Below are 16,752 nucleotides of genomic sequence, written 5' to 3' on the forward strand. Positions count from 1 at the left end.
ATCTCTCCCTCAGCCAGCAAATCCCTCACTTCAGAACATTGTGAGGGTACAACGGATATAGCTAATAAAGCGTCAGAGGGCTCAGCGTTTGTTCTCTCACCAGACCTGCTGTGCTTCCCCTACAACCCAGGCAGCTTAGATAAAACCTCTGTGAGGGTAGTATTCATAACTGCGGCCATATCTTGCAGGGTGAAAGAATTAGACACACTAGAAGTAATTGGCGTCGCTTGTGCGGGCGTTAACGGTTGTGACACTTGGGGAGAATTAGATGGCATAACCTGATTCTCTTCTGACTGAGAATCATCCTACGACATACTTTTAGTATCTAAAATATGTTCTTTACAATTTATTGACCTTTCAGTGCATGAGGGACACATTCTAAGTGGAGGTTCCACAATGGCTTCTAAACATATTGAACATTGACTTTCCTCAATGTCAGACATGTTGAACAGGCTAGTAATGACTACAAAAAAGCATGAAAACACTTTATTTAGTGAAAAAAATAACAATCTTAAAAAACGGTACTGTGCTTTTAAGAGAAAAAAAGCATACACGTTCTGCAAAACAGCCTAAACATGCACCAAATTTTTCAAATTTTTGTATGTAGACACACTATAGGTAGTTAAGATTGCACCACAAATTTTTTTAACAATTAACCCCTTAACTTCCAAACCGGATCGAAAATAGGCCCAGATCCAGAAAAAAAAAACTCAGCACCTTGCCACAGCCCTGCTGTGGCCCTACCTGCCCTCAGGGATCGAAAGTGTGGGGTAAAAGCTTCAATTTGGCCCAAAACATATACCAGGGCCCTTAGGAGTTAGTAACTGCGCATCTGAGGCGCGAAAATAGGTCCCGCCCATCTCACTCGATGTTTCCTTAGCCTTAAATAGCCTTAAAGGACCGCACCAGAGCGGTTATAACTAGCCATGTGGGTTCTAAGACCCGAAAGTTAAGCCATGTGTGCCCTAATAAAGTTGCCCAATACGTTTATTGCCCACAAAAAAACGTTAAAGCACCCCCAAAAAAACATTTGCTCACAAACATTTGCCATTCAGTGTCAACCATATATGTAATTGGCCCCATATGCAAGCTAAGTAATGCCCTTCTTTTAGCTCTAGGATTACTGCTTACCCTTACCCTCCTGGGTATAATGTCAGCCTTTCTGAAATACAGTCTCTCCAGAAAAAATATGACTGAACATACCTCATTGCTGCATAGCATGAAACCGTTCCTCACACTGAAGTTTCCTGTTCTCCTCAGTCTCTGTGGGAACAGCAATGGACCTTAGTTACAAATGCTAAGATCATCATCCTCCATGCAGCAGTCTTCATCCATCTGCTGCCTGAGAGCAAATAGTACAAACCGGTACCATTTAAAATAACAAACTCTTGCTTGAAGAAATTAAAAACTAATATTTTATCACCTCTTTCACTTTACCCTTCCTAGTACTTAGAGTAGGCAAAGAGAATGACTGGGGGTGGAGCTAAGGGAGGAGCTATATAGACAGCTCTGCTGTGGTGCTCTTTGCCACTTCCTGTAGGGAAGGATAATATCCCACAAGTAAAGGATGAATCCGTGGACTCGTCTTACCTTTATAGAAGAAATAAGCTCTGATTCATTGTTTACACTTACATCATGGGGACTCCCTTTAACACTTACTGCTCCTGTGTGAGTCTCGCATTACTAAGTTGCGTCTTAATCGATTTTCATTGGTGGATGGCTTCTTCTCATTTAAATAATGTTGCGCATGCGTATATAACCCCTCCATCTCATTTAAATAATGTTGCACATGCGTATACCCCCTCCATAACACCACTCACTGAAAACTGCGAGGCTTTTGATTGGCTGATGGTCAGAACTCATTAAAAAAATTTGATTAAGGGGGTAGCATTGGAGGAATGCGAGTCAGAACTCATAATAAACTGAAATATTGATTATTAGCAGATAAATATAAGAAAAAAAAACAACCATTATATTTATATTTGCATAGTCTTTAGGATAGGATTTTATAGTAAGTTATATGTTACCATCACTTTCAGTTGAATTCTGAATTTACTGTTCCTATCACAGTCCTGTAAAATTCATCATTGATGCCTATGGAATTTTTTGTAGATAAACCATTTGATAACTCATAAAATGAAAATTACTTACTACCTCAAAAAATGCTTCCATTTCAAAAACTTGGAAGCACAAATTACTAACTTTAAGACTATTCTATATAGTTCACAAAAATGTTATAACCACTTCTATGTCGCTTCAAATAATTGTAAGATAACCTGTGTATGCGTGTGTGTTAGGAACCAGAGGTAGCTGTCCGTATGAATGATAGACAGCACTTAAAAAACTTTATTCAGGACACAAATGTCTTCAATACACAAAAGCTATAAATCACACAATGCACTTTTTTCATATAGGTGTGTATTTTACAAAGTGATAATCAAAATCCTTTAAGACAGTTTCCTTTTTCCCTGGAAACTACCTTTAGGAGAAGAAAAATGAGGGGGAAAAAAAGCCTGGGGCATCACAACACAGGATAAAGGATCTGCCACTTTAAATTATGAAGACAAGTAAACACATTTTATCACTGTTTTCTGTTCGCCTTTTAGAGTCTTGATGTCTGTAAAGATATTTGTCTTTATTGCAAACCCTTTACGGGGATCTATGTGATATAAAACTGCAATAAGTCAAAACTCAGCAAAGTCACGATTATGGTGACTCACACGCATATAAACAGCATTACATATTAATACTGATGATATCATTAAACTTGGTGAGACCTGACTTTGAAAGATAAATGATTCCTCCAAAACAAGTCTTTAAATTTCAGTCTAGAAAATTAGAAGATAAAAGTGTTCTTGATAATGAGAAAATGCAATTTATTAAAACTAAGTATAAATATTTATTTTTATTTTCACCCTGTACATCAAGATTTTTTCCATTACAACAAAAAGCAAATATTTTCCATATGCACTTTTTTCTTATTTAAAGGGCCATTTTATTGCGTAAAATGAAATGCTCTAATTAGTTACCCAATCAAAAGTGGTAGTCGCACGACACAGCTGTGTGACTATCGCTGATAATTGGGTTAGTGTCAGTTTTCGCTCAAGACCAGCAGTTCTCTGTGTCTCTAGAGCAGTACTTTAACTACGTGTTTAACACTCACAATGGGTTGCAGGGTCATATTGTTAGCTTTACATTCTCTAACTAATCAGAGCATTTCATTTTTTTAATATAGTGGCCCTTTATATATTTAAAAGGGAAAGAAGGTAACTAGAGGTCAGTATACTGTTTGCAAAGAAAACATTTTACAAGAATCATGCAAGAATGTGTGCATGATTGTGTTAAGAATATTGACATATATCAAGCTTTGATGTTCACAACAGACAGAAACTCATTTTACTTGACACCCAAGCTCACTTTTATGGGGAATTAATAAATAATATGAGTTTTACAAGGTTAGATCTAACAACCAGTCCTTGATCGCATACAACTTACTAACTCTGAACAAATTTTTTTATTTATTAACATTTACCTTAAAACTCTAATATTTATCACACATAAGCTGTGTTTATTCACATTCCAAATGAACACATATTGCTGGTGTGTATAAACGAAGCAGTCAGGTGCATCTGATTTCCAGAGTACACTTTCAATAATGGCAGGATCACTGCTGGATTCCAAAATTATTTGGGGTATAGCCCAAGAAAACACTATAGAGATTCTACTCAGAGTCAATGCTCTTTGACTTCTCCATTAGTTGTACCCCAGACACAGCACTTTATTTTACTGGCTAGAGGTTTATAAACTGTGTGTTATATACAGTAGTGTGCAATCACATACGCCCAGATTATAGAAAGTTCCACGAGGCAGTGAGATATTTAAAAGGGATCTGTCATGTCGAAAAAGCCGGTGAAATACTACAGGAGACTGACATTAGTGTTTAAAGGCAGCATCGCCAATACGCGTTTTACTATGCATCACAATGAATGGTGATGCTGGTGATATATTCCAAGCAGCATCTGCACCTACACCGATGATGTAAAGTAAATGATCCCTTTAAAAAATATCACTCAATCAAGAAAACGTACAGCAGCCTACAAGAATAACCCCTAATGCGCTATAACCCCCATCACTATAAACCCCATACACTATTAACCGCTAAACTAATATAACCCCCCCCCCATAATAACCCCTACACTACTTAATTTATAAACTCCACATTGTCCACCACAATAAACTCCATACTCTACTTAACCCTAGTAATCGCTGCTCTTTTACAACAAAAGAACCCTATACTAAAACCAAAGTAACCACCCACCCAATCACAGCTCTTTTGCACGAAAATAAAAAAAAACTATCTTAAAAAAACTAAGCTAAAAAAGCCCTGAAAATGGCATAAGTGATTTAGCTCTTTTGCATTTTTAAAAAAAAACTATCCGAAAAAAAAGCCAAAGCTTAAAAAGACCTATACTAAAAAAATGCTCTAAAAATATGTGATTTAGTTCTTTTGCATTTAAAAAAAAAAAAACTATCCTAAAAAAATCCTAACATTTTAAAACCCTTTTCGGGGCAATTTTTAGAGTAGGTTTTAGTTTAAGTATAGGGTTTTTTTTTAGGGGGGAGCTTTTTTTTAAGGTTATTAAGTAGTGTAGAAGTAGTTTGTGATGAGGGTTCTGGCAGTTAGGAGTAGTTTGCCATGGGGGATATGGCGGATTAGGGGTTAATAGTGTAGCGTGGTAGTTTGCGATGGGGGGTGTAGCGGTTAGGTGGTTAATAATGTAGGGGTTAATAGTATAGCAGGGTTAGGTTGTGCTGGGGATGAGGGCTAATAGTTAATTTTAAGTTTTGTATTGATTTTAAACAGTTTCTTTTTTTTTTAAACAATAATATGTAATTTTCATTATATAAATACGTTATAAAAGTCAGTAGCCACAACTTTAAATTTGTACATAACCGCATTTGTTTACCTTTGCAATGTAAAACTATAAAGTCGCAGATACTGTCTTTTATAACATTTTATATAACGAAAAATAAATATTATTGTTTAAGAAAGAACACGCAAGAAGCCCAGGTGTTTACAATTAATACAATACTTAAAATACATAGTATCGTATTGTACAATAGGATACATATACATGAAACATTCTACATACATGTATCAACAACTCCTATATTTTTAATAGGAAGTTTTTTTTTTAATTTCTTTATTAGTAAGGTAGATCGCAGACATGTCGTAGATGTAGGAGTTCGAGGGAGTTTGTTGGGAAACATCTCCAGTAATGCGATTTATTCCGAGCGCTGCCCTGCAGGTTAGGTACAGGTTTTTCAGTGGCAAGACTTTCTAATGTAAGGAATTTAGTGTAGGTACTGTCATTATTATTATTATTATCGGTTATTTGTAGAGCGCCAACAGATTCCGCAGTGCTGTAGAAGGTTGCTGGTGCATTATTTGAAGTGTTCCTACACAGAAACCTTTTTCTTTTTTTTTTCAATGAACGCACAGCCTGTGCTGTGTAGGTGCACTTAAAATACAGACCCCCCCTCCAGTGATATCACATATGAGTGGCGATGTGGGTGGACTTTTGCTGAAGCCGCGATCCCTATTATTTCCTATAGGAGACACATCCCCACTCGTTGGCACAGCGAGGTTCAGCCCACTTTTTTCAATATATCGACAGACCAATAGACTGTAAGCTTGGTGTACCCAAACAAGCAGTTTTACATCGGTCTGTCAATATTTTAAATATCGGGGTCATAGACTGCTGTCAGGTTTATGCCATGTAATTAGACAGTTATATAAATAGAAAACGGTTTAATTGAGCCATAATAAACTTCTATGGACAGAGTATAGAATACCTCCTTTAAAAGGATAAAAAGAAAAAAAAATATTTTGTGATTCAGAAAGAGCACAGCATTTAAAAATAAAAAAAAGTGTGGGGCGTGTCCGGGCGAGGACCCTGCATGGTCGCATTTTCTCAAGCAGGAGATGAATCCCTACTAATTTACTGATTATCCATGGACTATGGCAGCATCCATACATTTTGACCACATATTAAGAAAAGCTATCTCTCACTGAGTGGTTTGATACGTACATTGACTGCGTATATAACTGTCTAGCCGAGATTTTTTGGGTGGTGGCCTATACACAGAACTCCTCACTTACCCCCGTAATCCGGGTTATCTGGCCTTATTATAGCTACTATTCAAGGGAAAGCCTATTTAGAGATACTAAGAAGCCTAAAGGAGTTTGAGCTAAGGATGACTGTGAACTTCGAAAGCCTCATATCCACCATGAAGTCTACAGTAAGGGAGGGGGCAGCAGCTAATCCAGATAAAATGTGAGACGCCATCTTCCGAACACAAAGACCGCACCTCCTTTCATGCTCTGCACCGATACTAGTAGAAAGCCATGTGGATACTACCTCGCTGTATGTGCAAGATGTCCCGCTCCTATACAGCAATGATCCGGGGTGGGGGGATGCGGCCGACCCTACCTCTCAGTTGGATACTAACACCTACCCACCCACTCAACCTACCCAGCTGGAGAGGTACTACTCAGCTCTGATTGCGGGCGTCCTGTATCAGTTGAGCTGATGTCCCGGCTGCACCTGGGACTAATGTTTGGGGTAGCAAGTGCCCGGGTTTGGCGAGGCAGCTTAACATCCGATGATGGTTTGAATCCTCTAGTGATATACGGTGATCCTCCGATTCATTTGACTCCCTCTAGAAGGATAGGAATCGGCTAATATACATGGACACTTAGGGGAGGACTGTCACCAAGACTTTGTCCATGCTCTCACCAACACCCCCCGCAGGAACTCTCTGCATAGTTTTCTTAAGTTATACACGTTTATATGCAGTTCCCATACTGTTTGCCACGTTTGGAGGAGATTGATATAAGTTGCCTCTGAAGTTCATTTATTTTACTGTGATAGTCCTCTCAATATACCCACATACAAGTTAAGCAGGAGTTAATACCTGATTATTTCATAACTTAGAGATGCTGCCTCACTATAGCACCTCCCTTGGGCTTAAGAGTCGGTAATATTACGCGGACAGAGAAACTCTTTTGTGTCAGCGGGAATAGCTCCTGGAATAGGATTACTCTCCAGTCCATAAGTAAAGCCCTACAAACCGTACCACATTTGTGAGGCAAGCTAACTATGAAGTCCTAAGACTATACCATGGAAGGGACATCTACCTATATTCTAGGGTATAGCTGTGAGATGCATATGGTGTGTATTATGTTTCATGCATGTTGTTTCTCTATTGGTTTTACCTCTTTAGATATCTACCTAATGACTAATAGGCCTTAACTCACACTCATCACTACGCTTAATTTTGAGCATTACAAAGAATCTCAAATTTAGAGATCCCTACTCAGCTACCCCAATAGCACGGCACATTTTATTCCCAATAGCCCCTCAGAGAGCAGAGACCCAGCCTTAGATTAATGTGAAATTTGAGTCACTTTCCTTGACATAGTTTTTACAAGTGCTTTCCTTACATTATATTTTAAGTCATAAGGGTGTGATAAATTCTACTTATCCAAGTGGCACGGGCTTTGAGTTAATTATTATGTCAGCAAGTATTGTGATATACTCTCATGTGTCCGAATAATGTAAATATGATGGTTAAGTTATGCCCTACTCATAATTGCGGTAGTATCAAGATAGATTATATAACTGGAAGTCTCCATATGCCCTTACTAGAGTAAACTTTCTGTTATATATGGGTACTTCTCTGAATTATCTCTCTGGTTGGCAGTAATGTGCCAATAGTGATCCTCTAGGGTTTGAGGGACTGTATGGATGTATAGTGAGGGGTGACAGATTTGACTCTATGTGACATCCAGAAAGCCTATTACACCCATGAATTTTACTTTATGTACTCATGTGTCATAAGCCTCTTCTGAAGGTCCTATATCCTATCTTATGGCTTCTACATACTAGCTAATGCTTGCTCAGAGACATACCTATTTACTAGCATTCCATTACATTTGCCAGCACATGGTGTATCTCTCCAAAATGTTGTGATATCCACTAAAGCCCCCTAGGGTCATATTCTGTATAGTTACTTATTGCTCACTATAAATTCCCTCATAGTTTCTCTTTAATCTGACAGTTTAATAAGGCCATCTTTTATCATTCCCCACTGGTTTAATCCCCAACCCTCTATTGTGGGTTCCTATGAGTCCTCCCCTGATTACAGGAGTATACACCTTTGTTAAATTTTTCAATATATCCCGTTCCATGTAACATTATCACCATATCATTAAACCTCCCGGACACGTCGCCACTCCCCCCCCTTATTATTATAGCAGCTCTTGCCTGCTGACTACCCCCCAAACGTTTTTCATACTATTGTTTATTAATCCTTCACCCTATTAAAAAATGAGATTCAGTAAAGCTAAGTTCATTTACATACTCATTGCGGGAGGCCAGAGATGTTGAACAGACGGGTGGTTGGAAAATTTATAATTGAAAATCTCCTTTTATATCCCATTTTAGCACACAATCTTAGCTTGCCATATCATAGGTCATGACCGTTGACTATTTATGTAACAGCTAATCCTCTCTTTTGCAGTTGTTTTAACAAGTCTATAGACACATTGTATAATGCATATTCAAGTTTCTACATTATCCACTCTCATTTCTTATGTACTATCTATATTCTCTGGTGATGTAAATTGACATATGTTATGTTATGTACTTGCTAGCAATCTCAATAAAAACTTTATTTAAAAAATAAAAAAAAAGGTTTCCAATTTACTTCTATTATCAAATTTTCTTCACTCCCATGATATTCTGTGTTGAAGAGATACCTAGATATGCAACTGGAGCTCTATATGGAAGGAAATAGAGCTGCCATCTAGTACTCTTGCAAACGGATAACATTGTTGCAAAACCACTGCCATTTAGTTCCAGAAATGGGCTGTCTCCTGCTTCTCCTAAGCATAAGTCTCTGCTTTTCAACCAAAGATACCAATGGAATGAAGAAAAAATGATAATAGAAGTAAATTAGAAAGTTGTTTAACATTGCATGCTGTATCTGAATCATGAAATAAAAAATGTGGGTTTCATATCCCTTTAAGATCTAAACACAGCACTTGATATTGTTGAAGTGATATTAGCATCTGATATCCTACAGCTGTGAATCGTCAACTGTATAATAAGCAGTCCCACTATCATAGGCAGGGAAGCCGGAGAGAAACTTACCTTCAATGAACCTGTTCACTAGGATGTCTAAGTTATCTTCTCCAGTGACTGCCCGGATCTGCTGGAAAGCTTGTTCATAAGTCTCTATAGTGTCCTCTGTTGGATCTCTCTTCTTCTTTTCTAATTCATCCTTCTCTGTTCACAACAATGAAGTAATTAACACCATTTTAGTTTAACAAGAAGATAAAACTAATTGTGATGAATAGGACATAAAAATATAAAAATCTCATACTACTAATCAAAACCCCAGAATACTTATAACTTAAAGAACATTCAAGCTGTAAATATTATATAAAAATATTAGAATAATATCAGTCAAAACTGCACAAGCAATTGTAATGAGTGCATTCTATTTAGTGGTAATTTACTTGAGTAAAATTAGAGGTTTGCTTATTGTCCGAATTAAATTCTTCTGGGCATGTGCAGAAAGCTTTGGTCACATTCAAATAGAAAAAAAAATGTGAAAGAGACAATGGTTGTTTATTCTTATCCCTTCGATTATAAGAAAGCCAAGTTAGTGCACTCCAATAGAGGAGACCAACTTAGGCAATAAAGTCTTTTAATTGCTGTACAGACCTAAGGGCCGATTTACCAATGTCTGGTGGACATGATAGGCTGTAGCGTATCATGTCCGCCAGACATTGCTGAATGCCGACAGCATACGCTCGCAGGAGGTGTCAATCCCCCCGATCATATAGGATCGCGCAGATTGATGTTCACAGCCTCAGAGGGCGCGAACCAGTTAAGGAGCAGCGGTCTTAAGACCGCTGCTTCATAACTGCTGTTTCCAGCGAGAAACAGGGGCATCAGGGGCCATTCGACCCTTGATAAATCGGCCCCCTAGTATGCAAGAATGTAAAAACAGAGACAGAGGACCAGACTTTCTTCTACAATACAAAGAATGCATTTTTATGTATTTATCTGTTTAAATGACACATGGTGGAACAGTAATGCATTAAAGTATCATGTGAATGAATGCAATACGGTGCTAGAAAGTCTGAATCATTACTGCACTTGCAAATTAGCTTTCTAAGGGGACACAATAAATGATCATTACCTCGTTTACGTCTTGCATCAAGAACTTCCTCACTGATAGAACGTTCTTGAGTTTTAATTCCCATGAATTCTTTCAGCCTGCGGTCATGATCAATAATGCGCTGTAACTCCTTGATCTCAGCTGTATGTTGATTTAGGTCTTTCTCGGCTTTCTCCCGCAGCTGCAACATCTTTGTCTGAGCCTCATCCCTTTAAACATAACATAAAAAAACACACAAATGGCTGTATTAGATTATTTGATGGGGGGAAAAAAACAGGGTAAACGGACAATATTTCAAATATATTATGAAAAGGTCAAGCATTAATTATTATTATACCCTTATAAAAAGTTGATGCTAATAATTAAAGGGACATGAAACCACCAAAAAACATAATTTATGCTTACCAGATCAATTCCTTTCCTTCCTGGCAGGGAGAGTCCACAACTTAATTCCTTACTGTTGGAAAATACAACACCTGGCCACCAGGAGGAGACAAAGACACCCCAGCCAAAGGCTTGAATATTCCTCCCACTTCCCCTATCCCCCAGTCATTCTGCCGATGAAACAAGAAAAAAATGGGGAAACATCAGGGTATAAAGGTGCCAGAAGAAATAATAAAAAAAAGGGAGCAGCCCAACAAAAATAAATTACGGACGGAGTCGTGGACTCTCCCTGCCAGGAAGGAAAGGAATTTATCTGGTAAGCATAAATTATGTTTTCCTTCCATAAGGCAGGGAGCGTCGACGACTTCATTCCTTACTGTTGGGAAAACTATACCCAAGCTCCAGAGGACACTGAAGGAATAACAGGAGGGAACAAAAAAGAGGCGGACCCTATTCTGAGGGCACCACAGACTGCAAACCTTTTCTCCCGAAAGCTGCTTCAGCCGAAGCAAACACATCAAACTTGTAAAATTTAGAAAAAGTGTGTAACGAGGACCATAGAGGCTTTGTTCTTAAAAGCCCAGGAGGAAGTCACTGCTCTAGTGGAATGAGCCGCTATCCTCTCAGGAGGCTGTCGTCCCGCTATCTCATAAGCTAAGCGGATGACACTTCTCAACCAGAAAGATAGGGAAGTCGTAGTAGCCTTCTGCCCCTTACGCTTCCCCGTATAGATGACAAAGAGGAAGATTGTATGAATTCCTTAGTAGCCTAAAGATACAACTTCAAGGCACGAACCACATCTAGATTGTGAAACAAGCGTTCCTTCACTGAAGAAGGATTAGGACACAAAGAAGGAACAACAATTTCTTGATTAATGTTACGATCCGACACCACCATAGGGAGGAACCCTAATTTAGTACATAAAACCGCCTTATCAGCATGGAAAACAAGATAAGGGGGGTCACATTGCAAAGCAGAAATCTCAGAAACTCTGTGCGCAGAGGCAATAGCCAACAAAAAAAGAACCTTCCAAGATAACAATTTAATGTCAACAATATGCATAGGCTCGAACGGAGCCTGCTGCAAAACACGAAGAACAAGATTGAGGCTCCAAGCTAGAGCCCCAGATCTAAACACAGGTCTGATCCTAGTCAAAGCCTTATCAAAGGACTGCACATCCGTAAGCTCAGCCAATCTTTTATGCAGTAACACTGACAGGGCCGATATCTGTCCCTTCAGGGAACTAGCAGATGACCCTTCTCCAGTCCATCCTGGAGAAAAGAAAAAATTCTGGCATCCTTAACCTTATGCCAGGAAAAGCCACGCTCTTCACACCAGTACAAGTAAGTCCTCCACACTTTATGGTAGATACGATGAGTTACTGGCTTACAAGCTTGAATCAGAGTGTCGATAACACTCACAGAAAACCCTCTCTTGGCTAAGACTAAGCGTTCAATCTCCACGCAGTCAGCCTCAGAGAATCTAGATTTTGATGTACAAAGGGACCCTTTGCCTGCAGATCTCTGCAACAAGATAACCTCAACTGAGAAGATGAGGACATCCCCACCATATCCGCAAACCACCTCCTTTGTGGCCACAATGGAGCAATCAGAATCACTGATGCTCGCTCCTGCTTGATACGAGCCACCACACGAGGGAGAAGCGGTAATGGAGGAAAAAGATATATGAGTCTGAACCTCCATGGTACTATCAGTTCCGCCTGGGTAGCTTGGTATTGAGGCGGGATGCCAAGAGATCTATCTCCGGCATCCCCCACTCGCTGCATATCTCTGTAAACACCTCGGGGTAGAGAGACCATTCCCCTGGGTGAAAGGATTGCCTGCTGAGGAAGTCCGCTTCCCAGTTGTCCACACCCAGAATGTGGATCACTGACAGCGTACATCTGTGAGTCTCCGACCACTCTAGTATCTGAGATATTTCAAGGGACTTTTCGGTCCCCCCCTGATGGTTGATGTAGGCAACCAAGGTTATATTGTCTGATTGGAATCTGATAAACTGGGACGGCTTCCAAGTACTCTTGGGCTGCTCGGACTTGGATGAGAATTGCTGTTGTTGTGATTTGTCATAACGAAAGGAACGAAAATTAGACGATTGCCGTCCCTTAGGCCTATTCTTCTTATCCTGTGGTAGGAAGGCACCCTTCCCTCCGGTAACCGTAGAAGTAATGGAGTCCAGCCCTGGACCGAATAAAATCTTCCCCTTGAAAGGAAAAGAAAGGAGCCATATTTGCAGACCAAGACTTCAACTAGAGAGCCCGGCGTATTCGCGTCACAGATGAAGGAGTTAGCAATTCTCAGAGCTTTAATTCTCTCCTGAATATCCTCAAAGGGGAGTTTCCACCTCAATGAGCTCAGACAGAGAGTTGCACCAGTAGGCAGCTGGCCCAGCAACCGTGGTTACAGCTGCCGCCGGTTGAAATAAAAACCCTGTATGTTGAAACATCTTCCTCAGAAAAGTTTTTCTTTTCTTATCCATAGGCTTTCTAAAAGAAGAACTATTCTCCAGGGGGATAGTAGTACACTTACCCAGCATAGAAATAGCGCCATCCACCTTAAGGATGGAGCCCCACAAATCCAATTGAGAGTCAGGGACCGGGAATCATTTTGTAAAAGTAGACGAGGGGGAAAAAGAAGTTCCTATTCTTTCCCTTACGTTACTAATAATGTTCGCCATTTTAACTGGCACAGGAAAAGTCAGAGGGACCTTCCTGTCTTCATAAACCCTAATTTAGGTAGGCTAATTTAGGGATCTTAGGTTCCTCAGGGAATTTAGCCTCTGGAACCTCTAGCGTAGACAGAACCTCCTTTAATAAAAAACGTAGATGCTCAATTTTAAATCTAAAGGAAGGTTCCTCCACTGAAGGAGGTTTAGAAACTGACGTTTCCGACTCAGAAAGTTCACCGTCTGAAGCTACAGAGGTTAACTCTTCCTTGGATAGCTGAGACATAGTAGCTAAATCTGACAAATATTTAGATGACTATAGGTCAGGAGAACTATGTTTAACCTTTCTCTTACGTTTGCTAGAGGGAGGTAAGGCACTCAGGGCAGGAGACACCGCAAATTGTAACTGCGCGGTAAAGTCCGCAGGAAAAAAGCCCCCTCCAAATGGAGGATTAGTTGAGCCGCGGGGAACTGCATGTGGAGCGGGTTGTGTAAAAAGGGTAGTAATCTCTCGGGACACAGATTCCTGAGAGGTAGATGGCTCAGAGGGGCTAATAGTGCTATGAGTGTTAGCAGGCTTGTCTCCCTTCTTAGACTTTCGAACAGTGCTTAGGCAAATGGAACAAAATTGAGCAGGTGGGCAAACCATGGCCTCCTCACAATATAAACAGGAATTATTATTCAGTACAGAAGGAGCGGAACCTTCTAATGTAGTTTCAGAGTCCTCCATAGCTAAGAAAATACCCACAGAAGGACAGACAAAAAAAAAAAAACGCTTTTATTCAAAAAACGGCACCTTTATAATCCCAATGGCTGTGACACTCACCACCTCCTAGACCCAGACAGCTAACAGTGAAAACACACTCCTTAGGAGTGATGTCTGCAGCAGGATCGTAGGAAAATGAAAAGACCGCACCCGGTCACGTGGTGCGTAGGACAGGACTTCCCCTGCTATGAAAAAGGCGCTAAGCTATTATGAGCTACGCAACACTCAAAAACGAAAGTGAAACCTGTTTGTTCCAAGCCAAAAGCATACAGTCTATAAGCCCAAAACCTCTCACATTAAAGCAGTTATAAATAGCCCCTAGCTGTTCAAATAATCTCCATGAAGGAGATATTAACTCTATATATGGCATAAAGGAGCCACACTGTGACCCTTGTATAGCAAAAGTGTATATATAAAACAAACTTATCTTCCAGGTTCCATGCTGTGGAACAGGCACAGCCTCTTAAGTGTGACAGTCTTGCAGCGACGCTCTGACATGGACTTGAGTGTGTAACAGCAAGCAGTGAAACCCTTCAACACTGATTGCTCAGGAACTGTTAGGCCACAGTCTGGATGGGTTCGCAGAAGAACTTTCCCTGCATATCCAGACTCTTAGCTTTCATCAATACTCTCACTGAGAGGTTGACATGATTACTTAAAACTCCAGTCCTTTCTTGAAGGGAACATACCCATTACAGGACTATCCAAATCTTCTGACACTTCTCTGCCACCTCCTATAGTGATGAAAGGCAAAGAATGACTGGGGGATAGGGGAAGTGGGAGGTATATTTAAGCCTTTGGCTCGGGTGTCTTTGCCTCCTCCTGGTGGCTAGGTGTTGTATTTCCCAACAGTAAGGAATGAAGTCGTGGACTCTCCCTGCCTTACGGAAGGAAAATATTTAATGATTCAGATAGAGCATACAATTTTAAACAACTGCCCACTTTATTGTTGTTTACACAGGCAGGCTCAGGAGCTGGGAGAGCTAGCTGCTGATTGGTGGCTGTACATAAATACATTTTGCTATTGGCTAACTAATGTATTCAGCTAGCTCCCAGTAGCACATTGCTGCTCCTTCAGTAAATGAAACCAAGAGAATGAAGCAACATTGATATAAGACGCAAACTGGAAAGTTGTAGTAAAAATGTAAACCCTAATATCATTGATATATGTGATCACGGGCATCTGCAGAAATGTTTCTAGGTTGGCGAGCGCAAAAAAGTAAATAAATAAAATGTGCTAATATATATATATATATATATATATATATATATATATATATACAAATAAACAAATATTTGTTTGCTAGGATGTTGGCCATCACTGATGTAAGTGATAGGGGTCCAAATGTGCCCAAGACATTTTGATAAGGAAATACTGCACAATATATCTACTTTATAAAAATCAACAGACAATTTATATTTTAACTTAAAGATTGTAAAACCAAGGAGATATAATGTAATGAGGGTACCTTGCATCATATGCTGCAGACGACTCATCAATCACAGAGCCAATCTCCTTTCGAGTCTGGAGCAATTCCTGAAAGAGTGCAATAGCAAACAGTGTATTGTTTTTGTTAACACACACAAAATAAACACCTAGATTACGAGTTTTGCGTTTGAGGCTATGCGGTGCTAACGAGCAGTTTATGCTCACTGCTCACTTACAGACAGCGCTGGTATTACAGGTTTTTACAAACCAGACAAGAAGTGAGCGTTGAGCAAAATTTAGCTCATTACCGCACTCCAATACCAGCGCTGCTTACGTTAGCAGTGAGCTGGTGTAACGTGCTCGTGCACGATTTCCCCATAGTAATCAATGGGGAGAGCCGGCTGAAAAAAAGTCTAACACCTGCAAAAAAGCAGCGTAAAGTTCCTTAACGCAGCCCCATTGATTTCTATGGGGAAATAAAATTTATGTCTACACCTAACACCCTAACATGAACCCTGAGTCTAAACACCCCTAATCTTACACTTATTAACCCCTAATCTGCCGCCCCCGACATCGCCGCAACCTACATTATATTATTAACCCCTAATCTGCCGCTCCGGACACCGCCGCCACCTACATAATATTTATTAACCCCTAATCTGCCTTCCCCAATGTCGCCGCAACCTACCTACACTTCTTAATCCCTAATCTGCCGCCCCCACTATAATAAACATATTAACCCCTAAAACGCCCCACTCCCGCATCGCAAACATTAGTTAAAGATTATTAACCCCTAATCTGCCATCCCTAACATCGCCGCCACCTACCTACATTTATTAACCCCTAATCTGCCGCCCCCAACGTCGCTGCCACTATTCTAAATTTATTAACCCCTAAACCTAAGTCTAACCCTAACCCTAACACCCCCTAACTTAAATATAATTTAAATAAATCTAAATAAAATTACTATAATTAACTAAATTATTCCTATTTAAAACTAAATACCTATAAAATAAACCCTAAGCTAGCTACAATATAACTAATTATTACATTGTATCTAGTTTAAGGTTTATTTTTATTTTACAGGCAAGTTTGTATTTATTTTAACTAGGTAGAATAGTTACTAAATAGTTATTAACTATTTAATAATCTACCTAGCTAAAATAAATACAAAAGTACCTGTAAAATAAAACCTAACCTAAGTTACAATAACACCTAACACTACACTAAAATTAAA

At 39.6% G+C, this 16,752-nt stretch overlaps 1 protein-coding gene across 1 annotated transcript in view; it reads right to left on the reverse strand.

Annotated features, from left to right (window-relative positions):
* Nucleotides 1-16,752, reverse strand: part of ODAD1 (outer dynein arm docking complex subunit 1) — a 249,453-nt gene that overhangs the window by 184,068 nt on the left and 48,633 nt on the right. Inside the window, exons 7-9 of the mRNA XM_053691034.1 lie at nt 15,556-15,623; nt 10,276-10,463; nt 9,219-9,353 (exon numbers count right to left, since the gene is read on the reverse strand). Coding sequence (XP_053547009.1) covers nt 9,219-9,353; nt 10,276-10,463; nt 15,556-15,623 — 391 coding nt within the window. The remainder of the gene's footprint in view (nt 1-9,218; nt 9,354-10,275; nt 10,464-15,555; nt 15,624-16,752) is intronic.

Source organism: Bombina bombina, chromosome 8 (assembly GCF_027579735.1).
Source record: "Bombina bombina isolate aBomBom1 chromosome 8, aBomBom1.pri, whole genome shotgun sequence".
NCBI classification, from domain to species: Eukaryota; Metazoa; Chordata; class Amphibia; order Anura; family Bombinatoridae; genus Bombina; species Bombina bombina.